This window comes from Epinephelus fuscoguttatus, linkage group LG5 (genome assembly GCF_011397635.1).
Source record: "Epinephelus fuscoguttatus linkage group LG5, E.fuscoguttatus.final_Chr_v1".
In the NCBI taxonomy this organism is placed as follows: domain Eukaryota; kingdom Metazoa; phylum Chordata; class Actinopteri; order Perciformes; family Serranidae; genus Epinephelus; species Epinephelus fuscoguttatus.
The window spans coordinates 12,607,301-12,626,359 of NC_064756.1; the positions used below are offsets into that span (position 1 = coordinate 12,607,301).

General features: G+C 39.9%; 2 protein-coding genes across 4 annotated transcripts; one reads left to right on the forward strand and one right to left on the reverse strand.

Annotated features, from left to right (window-relative positions):
* Nucleotides 1–4,002: 4,002 nt before the first annotated feature.
* si:ch73-1a9.3 (non-histone chromosomal protein HMG-like) lies at nt 4,003–7,973 on the reverse strand. 2 transcript variants are annotated; one of them, XM_049577350.1, is made up of 7 exons: nt 7,795–7,973; nt 6,685–6,711; nt 6,041–6,055; nt 5,496–5,531; nt 5,356–5,385; nt 5,103–5,234; nt 4,003–5,000 (listed from the first exon to the last, which is right to left on the reverse strand). In XM_049577350.1, exons 1-7 carry the CDS (start codon nt 7,810–7,812, stop codon nt 4,887–4,889), a joined length of 372 nt encoding a protein of 123 aa, XP_049433307.1. In that variant the 5' UTR covers nt 7,813–7,973; the 3' UTR covers nt 4,003–4,886. The 2 variants fall into 2 exon arrangements, with proteins under 2 accessions (XP_049433307.1, XP_049433308.1); XM_049577351.1 differs by lacking the exon at nt 6,041–6,055.
* A 131-nt stretch (nt 7,974–8,104) lies between these two features.
* Nucleotides 8,105–12,535, forward strand: get1 (guided entry of tail-anchored proteins factor 1). 2 transcript variants are annotated; one of them, XM_049577348.1, is made up of 6 exons: nt 8,105–8,185; nt 8,558–8,698; nt 9,198–9,363; nt 11,586–11,653; nt 11,858–11,972; nt 12,161–12,535. In XM_049577348.1, the coding sequence occupies exons 1-6, from the start codon at nt 8,120–8,122 to the stop codon at nt 12,232–12,234; spliced, it is 630 nt and encodes a 209-aa protein (XP_049433305.1). In that variant the 5' UTR covers nt 8,105–8,119; the 3' UTR covers nt 12,235–12,535. The 2 variants fall into 2 exon arrangements, with proteins under 2 accessions (XP_049433305.1, XP_049433306.1); XM_049577349.1 differs by lacking the exon at nt 8,105–8,185 and adding an exon at nt 8,203–8,224.
* Nucleotides 12,536–19,059: the final 6,524 nt, after the last annotated feature.

Consider the following 19,059-nt stretch of genomic DNA (forward strand, 5'->3'; position numbering starts at 1 on the left):
ACACAGGAAAAAGGGGGTGGGGAGGAGCACTTTCAACAAAAGACCAAAGTGATCGTCAGCCTGTTGGTTAGCGACATTTGCATTATCTCGTGGAAGTCAAGCGGCAATACAATTCCCCACAACCCGCCTGTAAAGATAAAATCAAGTAAAAATAAATTCAGTTTTAATTTTATATTTCGCACAGCGCATTAGACAAACGGCCACCCCCCTTTTTTCTGATCAAGGTCGTGAGTTCTGCACATGACGTCATAAGTAATGGTTGCCAATTTGCTCTCTTGATTGATAAACTTGCTTTATCATTTTGGTAGCTAGTCATTTCTCAAGAAAAGAAAAGCACAATAATCCTAGTCTCTGGTTGTGGTGAAATGTAATAATTAAGTATATTTACTCAAGTATGCTACTGTACTTAAGTACAATTTTGAGGCACTTATACTTGAGTATTTCCATTTTATGCTATTTCATACTTCTATTCCAATACACTTGTTTGACAGCTTTAGTTACAAGTTACTTTGCAGATTAAGATGATAACAAATTATAAATCAACTAATAATTTAGGGTGCATTATTATGGATTAAATTAGTTTGGACGAGGTGATATTACATTTGTTTATATCTTGGATGTGAATCAAATGGCCACCTCCTTTTTTTCTGATCGAGGTCGTGAGTTCTGCACATGACCTCATAAGTAATGGTTGCCAATTTGCTCTTCCATCTCTTAACTGATAAACTTGCTTTATCATTTTTGTGTGATTATCAAAACAGTCTTCAAGGGCAAAAGTGCCCAATAATTATATCATCAGTAACTTCATTTTTTTGAAGTGGGCTACTAAAAATTAGTTTATAATGTCCTATAAATCCTAGTTTTTGGTAATAGTGGAATGTAATTAAATACATTTACTCAAGCAGGCTACAGTACTTGAGTATTTCCATTTTATGCTACTGTAAACTTCTACTCAAATACATTTTTTGATAACTTTAGTTACAAATTACTTTGCAGATTAAGATGATTACAAATTATAAATCTGCTAATCATTTAGGGTGCATTATTATAGATTAAGTTACTCAGCAGTTTTAGTCATGAATCATTACTCAACTCAACTCAACTCAAATTTATTTATAGAGCACATTTAAAAACAACTCATTTTGACCCAAGTGCTGTACAAAAGGAATAAAATGCTAAAAACGTATACATAAGAGGCAACATAACTGTCAGGTACACAGCTCACACAACACAGGCAGGCACGTGTCAGGGAAAACCACATCAGAGGGGGATGCTGTTCCACAGTTTGGGGGCAGACACAGCAAAGACATGAAATGAATCACTCCCTTCCACATTTATGTTGGGATGGCTGTGGTGAGGCAGGATCACTCATGCATCTGTTGTGGCATTGCCCCCCAGTGAGATGTTTTTGGGACAAGGTGATATTGAGTTTGTCTTCTATCCTGGATGTAAAAATACCTCAGTGTCCCTCAGTCTGCCTCTTAGGCTCAAGGATAGAAAATATACAGACAAAGCTTATACCTTGCATTATTGCTCCAGTTTTGATGTCAGTCAAACGTATCATTATGATGAATTGGAAATCACACAAATCAAATTGTTTTAATATAGATAATGGATTAAAAGAGTTTATGGATGTATCATCAATGAAACAGGCAGCTTCAGCTCTTTGAAAATGGTTCATGAATGAACTTTATTGTACTTATTCTCTGTGTTATTGTTTCACAGTATGTACACTATATGTTGTATGTCAGTGTGCGATTATCTGTAATATGTCAATTTAAAACTATTTAAAAAAAAAAAAAAAAGACTTAAATCCACCTTAACCTGCTGCAACATTTAAGGAACAGTGTGTGAGATTTAGGGGGACTTTGTCGCATTGTCTGCAGAGGTCTCCTCCTGCACATCTGTGTTTCTCAGATGCTGGTGGGCATGTCCAAGACAGGCCACTAGCCCAGCACCTGCTTATGTGTGCTCACCTGTCATCTCTGATAACTTAAGATCCAGACGTTCAGGAGGTTTTACCACGAGCTGAATTATCAGCAGAAGTCTCTTCCTCTCTAAAACAAACAGACGTGGTAGTTCAAAAGGCAAAAAACATCAACTACAACACTCTCACTATTATTTTTAAGTGTAGTGATTATACACAAAAGTTAATGTACTTATATTATATTTCTATTCTGCCACTATATCACCCTAAATCCCACACACTGGACCTTTAAAGTGATGTACACATGAATGTCTTAATATATATAGTGCAGTAATATAATATGAAGGCTATTATTCTGTAGTGGGCCTTTCTGCCGAATGAGCACTTTTACTTGTAACAGAGTATATTAACACTGCTGTATTGCTTCTTTTCCTTTAGCCAAGGATCTGAACACGTCTTCCACCACTGGTTTTTAGTATGTTTTATCTTGGTATGCATTACTTGTTGGATATTGTTTGGGTTAGGACAGCAGTTCTCAAGATGAGAAGTTAACCGGCAAAGTGGCCAAAGGCCCCAGGGGCCCAAAGTCCCCCAGATTCTTCCGTGGGAATGTGCATCACTAAAGGACAATATCAGCTGGTTTCCTGTGTTATTATGTAATGTTGTGGCCCTGTTTGAAAGAAGGATCCTGTCGCACTGTACTCACATAGTGCTATTTACTAAAAAAAAAACCTCATGTTTCATCAAATTAGCACAAACTGACATATAAAATAAACACAGGTCCAGTTAGCATTCCAGTCAGAGTACTGGTTTGTGGGTCATCCATAGTGTGTTGTGTAAATAAAGTGGTCACTGAGAAAACCAACTAACATAACATTTTTGCTCCAGGGTCTCCAAACAGGTTTTTATTTTTAGCCATGGGGCCATTACCTGTAATGGGAAGCCAGAGTTAGGGAACCACTATTGATATTATAGCGCTGATGTTAAATACATTTGTAATATAGGGTAATATCAACATGCAAGACTGGATCCGGGATCACTAACTGTGAAAAAGCAGCCAACTGCCTTGGGGGCACCAGATCCTCAGCTTCACAAAGTGGCAAGTGTTAGTGGCAAATGATTGAAGCTGGTGAAATGAGAAGATGTGTAACACAATTTTAATTGATCTATGAACCTCACAGTGGGCCCCATTTCATGCTTGAGGCCCTGTGCTGGAAACTAAATCTTTTCTCAAGACTGCTGCAAATTCTACTTGATATAATGCTAACATGGGGCATAATGCACTCTAAAAGTAAGTTATTTAGATGTATTTAATCAAACCACAAAACAAACCTCGCAAAAATGTTCTGTCCACAATATACAATGGGAGGGTTTTCAAGGGCAAGCTGCTCATTTCTAAATGGGCCCCCAAGCAGGTTAACGTGACTATGTTATTGATGCTTGACAAGTTTTACCAGCATTCAGTTTTTGACATTTTGTCTAGTAAAACTGCATGACAGATGCACTAACCATTTTATTTGGCACCATCTGTAAAGGCCTGCACTACATTTGAAGGTAACCAGCCATTAGTCACTTACTTCACCCATCACTAGAACTGTTTTCATGAGTGCATATGATGTAATTACAGATTGAGCAGCAAGCAAATTGGCCCACCTATTGTAGGTTAATGTCCTAAAGAATTTCAATTACACCAGTCCTCACACAGTCCTTTGTCCTGTTTTAGTATTTAACATGGTAGCATAATACACATTTTATTTCTACTTTTAGTTATTGCTCTATATTCTCTATTCCTTGCATCAAAGCAGCTGTATTGGATCATTTTTCATTATTTCTCCTTAGGGAATCAATTAAGTATTTCTGATCAACCATCCCCACTAGTTCTTAAAAAGTATACTGAACACGGGTTTCAGATGGAAGTGAAACATTTAGGAGTCACAACTATAACCTACTTCTCACTGTAGTTAAAAATAGCATCAATAATTCTTTTCAGATATAAAAAAAAGCAGACATCTAAAACCAGTATTTATCCTGTACACAGGATGCAATTCAACACAAAGCTGATGAGAAACAGACACTTGAGAGGAATTCCCACTTTAATTGGCGTTTTATACCATTCATAACAAAGAAACAATTTATTTTTCTTTTTTTACCTTTTTTTTTAAAAAATGAGGAAACTGTACATTGGTAAAGAAATCCCAAAAACCGCACTGTATAAAGCCACAAATATGTGGCATATACATAACTATTGACTGAGGTGAAAGCACAGTAATTCTAAAAGAATAAACCATGATGAGTATGATTAGCTCTGTAATGCATTGTGTTTTGAGTACAGCTGAGTGTATGGGTCAGTCTAACCAACCTCAAATGTACCATCAACTGACAGCATAAACAAAACAAAACAAAACAAAAAACAACAACAAACACAACCAAGTCCAGTACTAGTGAACACGATTTAAGTGAACGTTGTGAACAAGACTTAACTCGGCAATGATCACAACTCTCAAACTTTCAATCATCCTATTCCCTATCAAACACACAGTATTACGATGTATTAAATTCCAAAACAGTACAGGTTACAAAATCCCTCAAGATGCCTTGGGAATGTCTCAGGTAAACTCTCCCAGAGTTGAACATCAAATTCCTGATATAGGCACGACTTCGTGTCATGCAGAACTACAACCTAAAGGCAAAATAAGGAGCCGGAGAGACGAGAGAGAAAAAACAAGTACAATTATGAACTCAATAAGGAAAAAAAACCCCCAACATAACGACCGACACTTTCCCTTCACAGAAGCCATGAAACTGAGTGGAATTTGTATTATTTTTAAAAATGCATTTCTGCAATCACATGCCTAAAAACATTAACTGTCTTATGAAAATAGTAGATAAAAATATTCTCTGCATTGTACAAGAAACAATGTACAGGGAGCCCTGGCAAGTGAGTCTTGAGGTGTCACTACTACTCCGCTGCTTTCTCTTCCTCCTCTTCCTCCTCCTCGGCCTTTTCCTCCTCCTCCTCAGCTTTCTCCTCTACCTCTTCTGCTTCAGGTGCGTCCTCTGTTGCTGGAGCCTCCTGAAGGATGGAGAGAACATGCTTTGTAACTTAAGTCCTCCTCATGTTGCTGCAGTGCAAATTTCACATAGCAAGAGGCACTAAGAGGGAGGCTTGTTTTACCTCCTCAGCTTTGGCCTCTCCATTTTCTGCAGGAGCTTCCTCCTTCTCAACCTCGGGTTCTTCTTTCTTCTCCTCTTTCTTGGCTGGCTTTGCTTGCTGTTTGGCTGCCTTTCTGCTGGTCTTGACAGGTGCCTATCATGTCAAAAACAAACCAAGGAGCATGAAACGCACTGTCAGTGTGTGCAATAATTAATGAAACTGTGCATTTTAAATGAGTACAGTGCTGGTCCACTGATGAAACTAGATTTCTTACCGGTGCCTGTTCTTGCTGCGTTTCCTCTCTCTGCAAAACACACACACATACACGTCATATTATGCCAACAGCATATGCATAGTAAGGAATAGTAGAATAGGCACAGATGTTTAAAATGGCATGATCCTTGCAGAACTTACTGCCCGTATCCTTTTAGATGCCCTGCGCTGTGGCTGCTGAAAAACACAAGATGATTATTTGATATTAGTTCAGTCATTAGAAACTATTGTCCACATAACACATGTTTGCCATACAATTTATAATGAAACTATTTTTCTCCATCTAGGGAGGGGTCTTGAGCACAGAGGAGGTAATGACCGCCTCTAAATTTTTGTTTTGTCATTTATGTTGTCTCCTCACGATGTAGGAGACGACGAGTGTGGCGATAAAGTAGTAAAACTTTTTATACATCAGTTTAACAGTCCTTACATCTCCATCAAATGCATCAACTGCTACATTTCAATTCTAACCAGACTAAGGGTGAGCAAGACTTAGCAGAGGTGTTTTGAATACTTGTACATCTATATTGTGTCCATCAAAAGCATACTATTTGCAAATTAGCTTGATGAAACACACTAAATGTCTGTGTACAATCATTCACAATCACAATCAACAGGCACACGGTAAATATAGAACAAAATGTTCATTTGGGTGCTTTTGCATTTGTTTATGAGTTAATACTAACCTCTCCATTGTTTGACTGAAAAGAAGGAAAGGGAGAGAGAAATTAAAAAGATGGCAACAACCACCGATCATGGATGAGCTTAAGTTTTATCCATTCAAAATAGGCAGTCACCCTGGGATGTCTATGGGGAATAGTAAACTGAGATTTCAGGTGCTAAGAAATAATTGGTAATGCTGAAGAAGTGTACTTTGTGCCATCCTCTTTGGGGGAAAGTGAAAAATTGCATTGTGGGACTTGAAGCAAAATAGTGTTTTAGCTATTGAACGAACATGAATTGTTGCCTTCTGAGAATCTGTGTCACACACCACTTAAAATCATGGCACTGAGCAAAAGAGCAAAGCAGCAAATTTGGACTTCATGTCAACCTGCGCCCCCTAGAGGCAGTGCAGGTCCTCAACCCCAATGGAAGCTTGGCTCATAACAAATATTTAATCCAATTAATTGTCACTTTCACCTTCAAAACCCCAGTTTCTCATTTGCAGGGTCAAAACTAGGCAGCACTAATGTATGAAAAAAGCCACCTGGTATCAACCAGGATCTTTTTTCAGTCTTGACACAAAGTAGAACAAAATGTTCATTTGGGTGAAAGTTGGGGTGTCGAGAGCAGTTTGGGTCAGTCTGCGAGCAGATCCTTGCACGCTCACCTCAGTGCATGCCTCTCCATTGTTTGCCTGTGAAAGAAAGATAGGGAGAAAGATATTAAAAAGCCGGGAACAACAACCATTCATGAGTGAGCTAAAGTGGGTGTGTAGCACAAAGGGGGGATGGGCACCTCTGCCTCCCCTACAGTCACAAAGACATTATGCAACCTTATGGTGGGGAGGGGAGCCCAACACGTCTCTAAGTTGAAGAGCTTTAGTTCTACTTTCTTCCCGCCAAGCAAGTGTTTGCATCAGTCAAGAGACCGACATGTTTTTGTTGAGTAAGCATGGAGCTGTAGGTACTTTGTAGGGAAGAGGGAAGTGTGGTCCCTGTGCGTCCATATGCGCTCCCACAGGCCTGCATTAACACGCTGATTACGCGTAATGCTCCAGACCTCACCAAACCTCGCAGCTGCTTTATAAAACTAATTCTGAGAGCTTGCGACCAAATGTGTCGCTGTTTTGTCTTTCGAGGATAAATCCGCTGCCATGACGAGAAAAGCCTGAACACCTCAAGGGTGACGCGCACCAGCTTTACAGTACGCGCAGGCAGAGGTCATAAAACCGTGCGCTGCAAATACGCATAAAACAACTCGACATTTATTCTAAGTGCAAAATCCTACTCGAATAACGACGCATGGCCTACAAACCTCGATCAGTTCGGATATATTAAAAAAAAAAACAGTTACGCAAGGAATTTCCTTGAAATGGCAACCTGTTCAACGACGGTGGTTACACCCCTTTGTTTGATCTGAGCACACACTCAAACCAGATTAAACCACGGCTAAATGTGCGTTATGGCACAAATACTAGCCCGTAGTCATATAAGAGGAGGCCATGCATTATTGCAAACTTGTTCGACGATAAAGCATGTTGCACAGCGCTAAGTAAAAAGGCGCCACTTCCCTGTATCAACAGGGCAGCCACGACAGACCTGAGCGCAGCAAGGTGGACTTTACGCATGCACATGGACACACACATTGTAGCAAGTATTTTAAACGTGACACTGTAGCGCATGCAAGTGTGAAAAGATATACTGTAGCAAAACACATCGAATGTTAAGAAACATTGGAAATGTATCCTATTTGACACAATTCACACATTTTAACTTACTTTACTCTTCCTTCCCATTGTTGCTCAGGTGGTGGCCTACAGTAGAAGTAAAAGGAAAACGGCACAGCTTTTCACAGTTTAGCTGACTAAATGAAATGTGGATCAGCCGTGCACTTCTGCCTCCAGAGCAGTCTGTAACTTAACATAAATGTCCGTCCAGGACTAGAACTAGCTCAAACCGGATTGGATCCCCCTCTCTGTATATTTTATCCCTTATCCTACCAACCTAGCAGGGAGAGCAGTCCCCGCCCCTTGCATCCAGCGATTGGCTTTGAGGTCGAGACAACACATTTTTGAACCAAAACATCTTACCTGTGTGGGCAGGATGGTGTGCCAATCAGTCAGGCCGAGCCAACTCTCTCTTTTTAATCACAGCCTGTTCCCAGGCAGGGTGTGTGTGTGCACGACTTGGAAAATGCATGACAACGGAGTAAATGTTGTGGGCTGTTAGATAAGAATGAACATGCATAGGCATTAAATATAAAGAAGCAAATTAAACTGTGTGATCTGTTTTTTCTTGCTTTAAAACCTCCCACATGCATGCCTACATTATCAAAGCAACAGATCAAGCATTTAGATTACTTCAGCTGCAGACACCATGAAGACAACACATTTCACTAAATCATATTTAAACACAGTTATCGTAATAAAAACATGAAGCAAATTTGTTTATTGGTGCTGAAAAGACGTCGTGTTTAAAAGCAAAATCACAGGTAACAACCAGAATAAGCTAAATTAGCCTAATTATTATGTAACTTCACAGTCCAGCAGCTCCACAGCTGCAACAAGGAGGCTGAGCGGTGGAGTAACAAACATGGCGTCCGGCTATGCGTGGTTCCTTGTGCTGGGGTCGGTTTTCCTGTGTAATCTCATGAAAACACTCCTGCCGACCATTTCCTCTTTCGTAAGTAGGGGCTATTTATTCAATAAGATATATATTCGCATTGAATGTACATTTATAGTTTCATAAAACGAGTGTTAGTGTGATTCCTGTCGCCTCGTCCAACACACAGCAGACTATTGTTGATTAGCTTAGCTTACTGTAAGCTAATGCTAATGATGCTAGCTTCACGTATAGCTGGCTAGCTTGAAACAACGCAGCCGTTCAGACACTCAGAGGGTGGGGTTTTCCCGGGATCCCGCTGTAGCCACTGCACATAAGGGGAGAACATTTTGTGCTATACCATTGTTCAAATGTATGGAGCCCATTGTAACGCGAGGGAATTGTATAACTGCTAAAGATAGCTTAGCAAAAATGTAAAAACACTACCCTTAAACTCAGGGGAGGATGTATTCATACACTTTATTGTCTTGCAGGAACGTGTAGGAACTGCGTCCATGTACAGTCGCCATACATTACAGTGAAACTGTGTCTTAGTGCTTTTCTTTGTCCCCCATTTCAGCTCTCCAAGATGGTGCAAAAAGATGCTGAGCAGGAGAGTGAGATGAGGGCTGAAATCCAGGAGATGAAGAAGGAGCAGGCCTCAATTAGCATGATGGATGAGTTTGCAAGATATGCCAGACTGGAGCGCAAAATCAACAAGATGACAGACAAGCTGAAAACACATGGTGAGGGGCAAAACTAGTTACTGTGGCAAAGGACAATGTGATAGTAGCCCCAAATAAGTCCAATACAATATTAAGAGACTGCAATTCTGCTGCATTAAATTCTCAATATCAGGAACATCTACATACGGCAACACCACAAACTATGACTTCTAAATACAGAGGTAGGAGCAAGTAATTATTTTGCAAATCACAAGTCTTTGCACTCAAGTCCCAAGTCAAATCCTAGGTCCTAAACTTTGAGTTTCCCGTCCTAACCAAGTCATAATGTGCTTTTCAATAAGCGTAATGCCATTTTAACAACAAAGTTACAGTAAAATACATTTACAAAACACATGAATGCTTTTTAAAATTTGTATTTACTTGTTAAAACAAGCGCACATAATCGTAATCACTAACTTGGCACTATTCAGCAGTACCACCACAGTGAATTTTACATATTCTGTGCTACTTTGTTTTGTAAAATGCAGAAATTAAAGTTGTAAAATAGTAAATAGAGCACTATTATGTTGTGCACAACATTGCCAAGCTCAATGTACTTTTTAATCTTTGGGTGTGGGGGAAGGTATCAAGTACTTCAAATCAAAAGGCTCAATTCAATTCATTGTTGTCATTCTCTATATACAGCAGCATACAGAGAACAAAGTGTCATTACTCACAAATCCAAGCACAGTAAAAAACATAGGAAAGAAGAAATTTAACATGGACAGGACAACAAAGTGGATTGCAAATACTCGTGTCCAAATGACGTCACGAGTCATTGGTGTTTATGGCTGCAATTGACAATTATTTTCATTGTCGACTAATCTGTTGATTATTTCTTCAATTAGTCGACTAATCATTTTATCGAAAATGTGTTAAAATGTTTAAAAAATTTCTGTCTCTCCCAAACCCCAAAACTATGTCATCTAATATCTTGTTTCGTACTCACGCCAAAGGGTTTTAGTTCACCGTCATGGGAGAGTGTGTAAAGCTGCCAATATCTGAACGTAAGAAGCTGCAATAAGAGTATCTTGGGGTACTTTTCTATGGAAAAAAAAGACTCACACCGATTAGTCGACTACTAAAATAGTCACCGATTATTTTAATAGTCAATTAGTCAGCGACTAGTCGACTAATCGTTGCAGCCCTATTGGTGTATAGTACATGTCAAGTTGCAAGTTTTATTTGATTTGTCAAGTTGAGTCTGAATTCATCAAATTTGTGACTCACGTCTAAATAATGTCCAGGTTGTGACTTTAAGTCCACACCACTGCTAAATACCAATCAAAATTGAACATAAACGTAAGAAAGTGAGTGTTAATTGTTTTGTATTGGTGTTCCTGTTATTCATTCTACCCAATATAGGTCTACCGCTTCATTTCTTTTGGAAGCGCGGGGGAAGCTATGTGCCGACACACTGTCACGTTTACTGTAGAAGGCACATATTGTGACTTCCACACCTGTGCATGTCTACTACAGCAGATTCACACATTAAAACCACCAACCGTAGGAAGCGACAGGAGGTTTTGGATAACATACTTACTGTGTGTTCAGTGGGAACAGCTGCTGCCTGTTGCTGTCCTTCACCCCCTGCCTCAGGATTATCATGTGCACAGACAGGAAGTGGCTAATCACAATTTCAGTATAGTACATATGTACCGCAGACCAAAGGCTAGTTCAGATTGTTTCCGTTTTGATCATTTCTTTGTCTTAACCACACAGTGACTCAAAATATTACATCTTCCATGACCAAGCTGAGCCTATGTTGTACCGTAAATGTCTTCAAGAACCAGTCACTGTTTTCTACAAGTAGAATTGTGCTCACGGCTCCCAAACAACTGACTCATAGTTTTTACTGTTGGGGTCATCAAGTGGAACTTCCCACTGTTTCAATACGTTACATTACATATTGTGATGTATTGATCATTCCTCTGTGTTTTTTGTTGTTGTTTTTTTTTATCTTACAAATAGCAGACTGCTGTGCTACTTGCTCTGTTCCCCTATGGCTGGGTGAACACAGTAATTGGGAATGCGCAAAAATGGGTGCTTAGTTTGAATTCACACCTTTGAATTGCTGCCCATATCTCTGATTTTCTGATCATTCAAATAATGAAGTTAAATGAACTGGCGAAAATACTCTGATTAGCCTGCTTAAAGGGTCTGCGTTAGAGTTTAAGAAGGCTGCATCACCACAAAAGTCAATGTGTTGAGTCTAATAGTTGTGTTTTTCCTCACGTTTGCAGTGAAATCAAGAACAGCGCAACAAGCCAAGATGAAATGGGTCGTGAACATTGTGTTTTACATACTGCAGGTAGGTGGGAATTATAAGAACATCAAATGCATGTGGTTGTAGATTCTAGTGTAACTATGAGACACACACACAGCTACTGCAGTATAAGAATATAAGCATAGACCTATTCGATACAAAAAAGTTGATAATACTAGCTTAAAGACGAGCTGATAAAATACTCATTATGTATTGTATACCCACATATTTCTTTCTTTTATTCGTCAGGCTGCTCTGATGATCTCTTTGATATGGAAGTATTACTCTGATCCAGTGACGGTGGTCCCCAGTAAATGGATTGCCCCAGTGGAGCGCCTTGTGGCCTTCCCAACAGGAGTGGCAGGTAATAAACCTATTTTTTATACTTCATAAAAAAAAAAAAGATTATTCATAAACAACACACAGAACAAGTCTTCTATGACTTCAATACCTTTTCTTTTATACTGATTCAAACACAACTCTGATGTATATATAAAATACAGTATTTTCCTACGTTATTCATTCATTGACAGAGCTGTTCTTTCCCTTCAGGTGGAGTAGGAATCACATGCTGGCTGGTGGTTTGCAACAAAGTGGTTACACTGGGTCTCCATGCGGTCAGCTAGAGACGTCAGCCAAGTCAGATACACTGGTTTTCTAACTTATTGCTCAACATTTAGTTAATGAAAGCCGTTTGTCTCATTTTTTTGTGAGTTGCTTCAGGTCAACGTGTAAAAATGCAGTGCATTTTGGCGTTGGCTGTTTGATATTGCAACACTTTATTTAGTGATATTTAATTTTGTTATTTTTGTTATGATGATTTTAAGTTAATGGCGCAGATGTTTTGATTGTATTGTTTTGAAAACAATGATTTGGAAATGTTGAAATGCTTTTTTTTATGAAAATAAAACAGAAGAAAACCTTTTATTCATTGTGATGTTATAAATTGGGAGTTGACAAGCAAAAACAAGTCCTTAGACTTGGATAAACTTTTTAATGGGGTGATTTGTGGTACAGCACAGTAAACAATAAACATAATGTAAATATAACTAAAACACAGAACAACATGACACCAATGAAACTCCATGATCATAACCTTTAGAAAATAAATAAGACATATATTGCACATCCCTCTGTATTGCTCAGTTCATGAATCCTGCTGCTGAAGGTCTCCACCCTGACTGGGCTCCTGGCACTCTTTGAGGAAATTATATCCCTTGCTTTTGGCTTTAGCTGTAACCATAGGCTTTTCCAAAATGTAGGAAGTCTTGCCCTCATGTTCCTCAGTTTTCCGCCTTCTTCTAACACCTGTGGGGCCTCCAATGCCTCTTTGCGGCACAGTCTCCCACAGTTTGATGGTGTGGGCTCCTTCTGGTCAACTAATCTGCTAAATACTGAATGAAATCAGCTCCTTTACGGGGCGTCAGTGGCTTAGTGAATAGAGCAGGCGCCCCATGTACAAGGCTGTTGCTGCAGGGACCTGGCTTCGACTCCAGCCCGTGGCCATTTCCTGCATGTCACTCCCCCTCTCTCTCTCCCCCTTCTTATTTGTCTGTCTTGTCAATTAAAGGCTAAAATGCCCAAAAACATATCTTTAAAAAAAAATCAGGTCCTTTACAAAAACCCCCACACTAAATTTGCTTTCGGTGTTTGCTGTCTTCTGTGAGAATTGTTGGTGGATAAGCGCCACTATGCAAGAGCACAGTACCGAATTCTGGGCCCTATGCCTAAGCAGTTTCTGTGGGCCCTCCACCCTTCCTCTCTTGATCCGTGTCTCTCATGCACCTTTGGAATTTTCTTATTTTTATTTACAAAGTCAATTTGCTTTCTTTCCCTTTCCTTTTTTTTTTTTTTTTTTTTTTTGACAACTCATATTGCCCCCTTTTTTAAGGGAAGACACGACAGCATACGTTGGTGCTCCAGCTGCATGTAGAGATGAATCCAAATGCAGTGGTGGACGAAACCATGTACGCCTTTGAGGTTTGAGAGGAGCCTCAAAGTCCAGTCTTTCAGCAGATTTATTCAGCCAATTTTAATTTAGTTTTGGCACTAATTATTTAGAAAAAATTATGGGCCCCCCTCCCATTAATACCCAGATAATCTGGTTAATCAATCCCACTTTCCCTCCACTATGATGACCCCGCCACTATGATATTTTGTCTGTCAGTCACTTTGCATGTGTGCATTGCTTGTCAGTTATCATACTGTGTACATAACATAAAGTGCCCACCTGCACATGTCTCAGTCTCCTGTTGGTGTTTCTCTTCCAATGTAACATTTGCAGAAACCTCTGTTTCTTGATGATCTATCACCAAAGACTCCTAATGATGCAAAGGCTTTATCAGTATAAGAGCAAAACGTTAAATTAATGATAAAAAAAAGACACTAAAAAGTCTCTAGAGATGAGGAAATGTCTTCAAACTCTTGTAGATGATGTTGGCAAACAAGTAAAATGCGACATTAAAGTAGTGAAAATACACCACAATATTTGACTCATACCCAGTTCACAGAGCTCCCCTGTTTTTCCAGCTTCTCTTCACTCTCCGCATATTCTAACTTCAAAAGACTTGAAGCCTCAGTGGGGAGGACTAATCCATCTCTTTGAACCATCCTGTTTTCACTGCCTGTAAATTAAAAAAGACAAAAACAAAACCCACTAAGCCACAACAAATTAAAAATTGAATGATGAATTGTGGTTTTTATTTTGTATGTCTTGTATGTCCTTTGTCTTTTTTTAATTTGTGAATTTCTGAAATTAAGTTTACAAACACTAATGAATTAGTTATGGCCAAACTGAGTTACTTTTAGGAATCTGTGGGAGCAAATATTGTGTGTTACCACTTCTTTACACAGTCTGATACCCTATATCTCTCTTACATGTGCAGCTAATGCAACCGTGTGACAGTTTGTAATATTAAAATGCTAGGATATTTTGAAAATCTACATCTGGGAAATGCTGGTATACAATTTCAATTTATATCGTTTAGTTTTCTCAGTGTCGTTGGAGACCACCGAGCAGGAATTACACCATCAAACAGAAGCATTAAGCCCTCAGAATCAGTGGTTCACTAATGGGCAATCTCCTGTGGAAAATATTGATCCAGACATCTTAACCAAATTCTCCCACAAATGACATCAAATGGGATATGCGAAACATTGTTAATATGGGATACAAACCCCTGTGGAACTGCTACCATCACTTGAGACAGAAGCTCACACAATAAACAACACTGTATGGTAACAAGAACTAGGCCAGGTCTAATGCTGGAGAGAACATCACCTGGGAAACAACTCTTATTTACTTGAATTTCCTCGTTAAGCTGATATATTTGCTCTTGTTCACAGGATGCCTTTCTCACCTTGCTGATCTTTCTTTGTTCAGTGACTGTTTCACAACTTAATGAGGCTCAAGATTCTTCTGCAAGTCCTTGAGTGTAGCATTAAAGCACAAAAAGTCTTGTTTCTATTTATATCCCCACTGTATTGGTGTTAAATATAATACAACATGAATGCTGGAGTGACACTGGACTCCCCCACACATTTCTGTTTTTCCATACCAGTATCCTCTTGTCCTTGTCCTCCCGCCCTGCAGAGGCCCTGGGCAGCCTGAAGGTGAGTTCCTCCCTCTCCAGTGGAGCAGCTGTAGGTGATGGAGACTCGTCTTTGTGCTGCTTAGCAAATTATATTCTATGCCTCGCCGGTCTGTCACAGCGGGTCGCACAGATCAGCCCCTGCAGGACTCGGGGTCTCATTGCTGTGCATGGAGAGGACCTGGAAATGGAGATGGGGTCAAGATAATGTGAGGAATAATTAGTCAATTGCTGAAATTAGAGTTGGGAAATCACACAGGCATTAATTGTAGAATTAGAAAAAAAAATCTGACTTTCAGCCTGGAAAATGAGACCAATGAGCAGTTTTTGAAATTTGAATCTGAGATGGGAGTAAAATGAATAAATGAGTATCTTATTATTCATGTTTAGCCATTTACATGAGCCATTCCTTGTGGGATTATTCAGACACATTAGCCAAGAACAACCAAACATTCAGGTATGTCAATTTGCCATCATCCAACAGCATAATACATAAATATCAACCAGACATGAACACAAACATTAAACACACAAAAACATAAACCTCCTACACAGCTTCAAGAGATATCCCACAGTGGAAAAAACACACAAACACAGCCCCCTTAGCATGAGAGGCGATACATAGATGTAGACAAGATTAAATCTACATCTATATGAATCAGTGCCAAACATCTGCAGTCCACACAAAACAAAACAGAGCCAGAGGGATCCATCATATGTCACTTTTCTCCTCCTATCCCGCACTGTAAAAAGAACTGCAGTAGTAGATGAAGGATTCATGGTTCAGATTGAGTACCCACCAAAAGCATTAAATCTGAGCAATGATACCAAAGAGTCAAAACCAACCAGCCTGTGAGAAGCTGCCCTCAAAGTCTTGGAAGTGCTTCAGCGCCATCGTGTGGCAAAAGTGAGGCCACTTCAGCTGCTTGTTTTCAGTCCAGGCATCACTAAGCTACTGCTGCAGATCCCACATGGGGCCCCTCAGCTCCCTGATGCAGTTCAAGTCCCGGACTGGATTCCTGGCTTGGAAACCTGCAGGAGATTGATTGGAGGGAATTTTAAGACTTGTCTGCTTGTGTTGCCTTTCTGTGTTTTTACCCAAATAAGAGAAAGTTATGATAATGTAAACTGCAACCAATATATTTACATAAACAATGTAAGTTCTACCACACAAAATAGAATGACTTTTTTCCTCTGCATGTATTTGATCTCTGCCACTTGTCTGATGTGTTAATTTCTTGGGTGTGGAAGCGAGTAAGCCTAATCTTCAAAGTCAGACCACCTGGAGGTGTTGGTGCTGCATCAAGGCCAAAACACACCGGCGGCGTCACATGACGACGGCGTCATTGACGCGAGTCAAGTGCCGCCCCGACACACACAAAAAGCGTCGCGCTGCGGGGCGTCAACCGGATTTTTATTGCACACTCCAGTCCGCAAGGCTGGGAAGTACAAAATAGCGCTTTTTCAAGGGCGGCGACGCTGGAAAATGGGACAATAACGTAACGTCGACGCGCGTCGAGCCGCCGCCGGTGTGGGTTTGTGAATAGAAAATAATGGGAAAATAATGGCCGCCGGTCTTCACTGAGAAAAGAACAACTCAAGGAAAACATAGATAACGTTTTTAATGTGAACTTGCACAAAATGAAGTAGGTTAGTAGTGGTTGAAACAATAAAAAAAAAACTTAAGAGGTTAATAAACCAACCTAAATTGCTTGTCTGAGGTCAGTGAAACTGGATGCCTATGTGTAAAATCCCTGTTCAGAGTGTGATAACAAGACTTTTGGTCTTTGTTCCCTGTTATCTCTGACTGAGGAGCATGAAATAACACCCACCTCTCCAAGAACCTCAGGAACATTGTTTTTTCACAGCCTCAGAATATAAGAGCATCATTTAATTGCAAATTATCTTGCTTTGTTCTCTTCAGTTAGAAACTGATGATTCAGGTTGTAAATATTTACCCAGCTAGTAGCCAATTAACCAGAGATTATTTCACCAATGGTTGAGGGCTTTTTTTTTCTTTTGTGAAGCTACTTTTGCAGTTGTCATGGAAACCAGGGGTAAAAACAAAGTAAAAAGGGAACACATAAAATTGCAATATGAAATTAGATTAAAAGTATAAGGCTATATGTTTGTACACAGCATTCATCCAAATGTTATTTTCAGTGTCCACAATTTATTCTGAAAGAAAGAGAGGCTCTTATCCACGTTAAAAAAGTACACATTAGTCAAAAGTGAATTGCTTGCTTTAAGAAAGACATATACTGTACGTCAAGAAGTTTTTACCTTGTGCTTTCTGTACAAGGACAGCAGCAGAGACTTAATCACAACATCCTCTAGTGCAGTGATATTCAGTTTACAACACATGGGCCAAATCTGGCATGCAGTAGGGTGCTGGGTGGCCCCCTGACCATTTTTGTAATTCACATTGAAAGTGAATTTATTCACACTGGAAATGATTATTAATTAGATAAAGTGTCATGCATAAAAAAAGCATAAAAATAGAGCGTGTTTATTAAAAAAAATGCCAGTGGAGGATCCGCCACATGTCAGGGGCCCCAGTGGCCCTAACCTGCAAGATGCCACTAACATCAGCATGCACTGACCAGAAAAGGACTTATAATGACTGCAAAGGAGCAGCAGTGAGACACAAAATAACTAAAAAAATGAGAAAAATGACACAAAATGACCTCAAAGAGACACAAAACCACAAAAAATGCATAAACACTATAAAGCCCCTTTCCCACTGCACAAAAAACCACTAACACCCACAAACATCTGGCTTTTTAATGCAGTGGGAAAGATTTTAATCAGCATTCACACCCGGGTCAAATGACTCTGCAGTAGTTATGGGTATTTATCGCCTCCGGCTTCGATCGGCATTGATGGGAAGACAACACCTTGGTGTGTGTGCTAATTTTAGCTCCTTTACCGGTGAGATGCAATGATTCATCACCACAAAATACCGTTTGTCTCCACCCAAGCAGCACTCAAACATCATTTTTGAGGGACAGAATAAGTTAGAGATATATAAAAAAGAAGCAACCACTTTAACATTTTCATTGTGCTCCTCTCTACTCCTGTACTGGCATACCCTTCTGCAGAGTCATGTACACAGCGCTAATCTACTGTTAACTGGAAAGGAGTCCATAGCCTATTTTTAGCCAGTTTATCTGTGTTTAAAAAACTGCGTACGTGCGCTGATTTTGGTGGAAAAGGGAGACACAAAACAGTTTTAAAAAAAAGGAAAACCACCACAGAGTCTGTGTGTCTTACTCCACTGTAGGAGAGGTGGTGGGGCCTATTGCATATCTGTGCCCAGGGACCCACTGTCTCATATTACACCCCTGCATCACCCCTGCATAGGCCTACATCTGATCTGTGTGGGTCTGCTGCCACTGGATTTGCTTTTTGGCAAAGACGAATGAGGTCAGCAAATGCTGACAGGTTGAAAACAGGTAATTAATTTATTACATATAACCTACTGATTAATATTAGTAATGTTTGTTTATTAACTGGCCACTGGTCTCCTGTTATTTTTGCAAAAGTGGCCCCTGGGCAAAGCAAGTTGAGAACCCATGATCTTGTGTGAATTAAGTGAACAAATTCCCATTTTGTTGGGGGACTTATGCAAGGACCCCTAACAGGCCCGAGTTCCTGCGTTTGGAAACCAAAGCCTGACAGCGTATAGTGCTGGTCAGTGCTATTTCTGTCCATATATGCACTCAGCAAGGAGCTGGAGCCTAACTTCACTGTCCCCTGCGCCGACAGACAGCTGAAGTTGCCAATCAGCCTGTATGGTGCTGCGCCCCTAGGGGCCAACCCGCCAATCCTGCGCTAATGGAGCCTGGAGACAAAAATAGC

What these genes read in the sequence shown, in the direction of transcription:
- get1 (XM_049577348.1), top strand. Translation starts at nt 8,120, where the DNA reads ATGGTGTGCCAATCAGTCAGGCCGAGCCAACTCTCTCTTTTTAATCAC. An exon ending in TGCCGACCATTTCCTCTTTC is followed by an intron (nt 8,699 to 9,197) that starts GTAAGTAGGGGC and finishes CCCCCATTTCAG; the next exon opens with CTCTCCAAGATGGTGCAAAA. An exon ending in AGACAAGCTGAAAACACATG is followed by an intron (nt 9,364 to 11,585) that starts GTGAGGGGCAAA and finishes TCACGTTTGCAG; the next exon opens with TGAAATCAAGAACAGCGCAA.
- si:ch73-1a9.3 (XM_049577350.1), bottom strand. An exon ending in CGCAGCAAGAACAGGCACCG is followed by an intron (nt 5,235 to 5,355) that starts GTAAGAAATCTA and finishes TTGACATGATAG; the next exon opens with GCACCTGTCAAGACCAGCAG. An exon ending in GAGAGGCCAAAGCTGAGGAG is followed by an intron (nt 5,001 to 5,102) that starts GTAAAACAAGCC and finishes TCCATCCTTCAG; the next exon opens with GAGGCTCCAGCAACAGAGGA.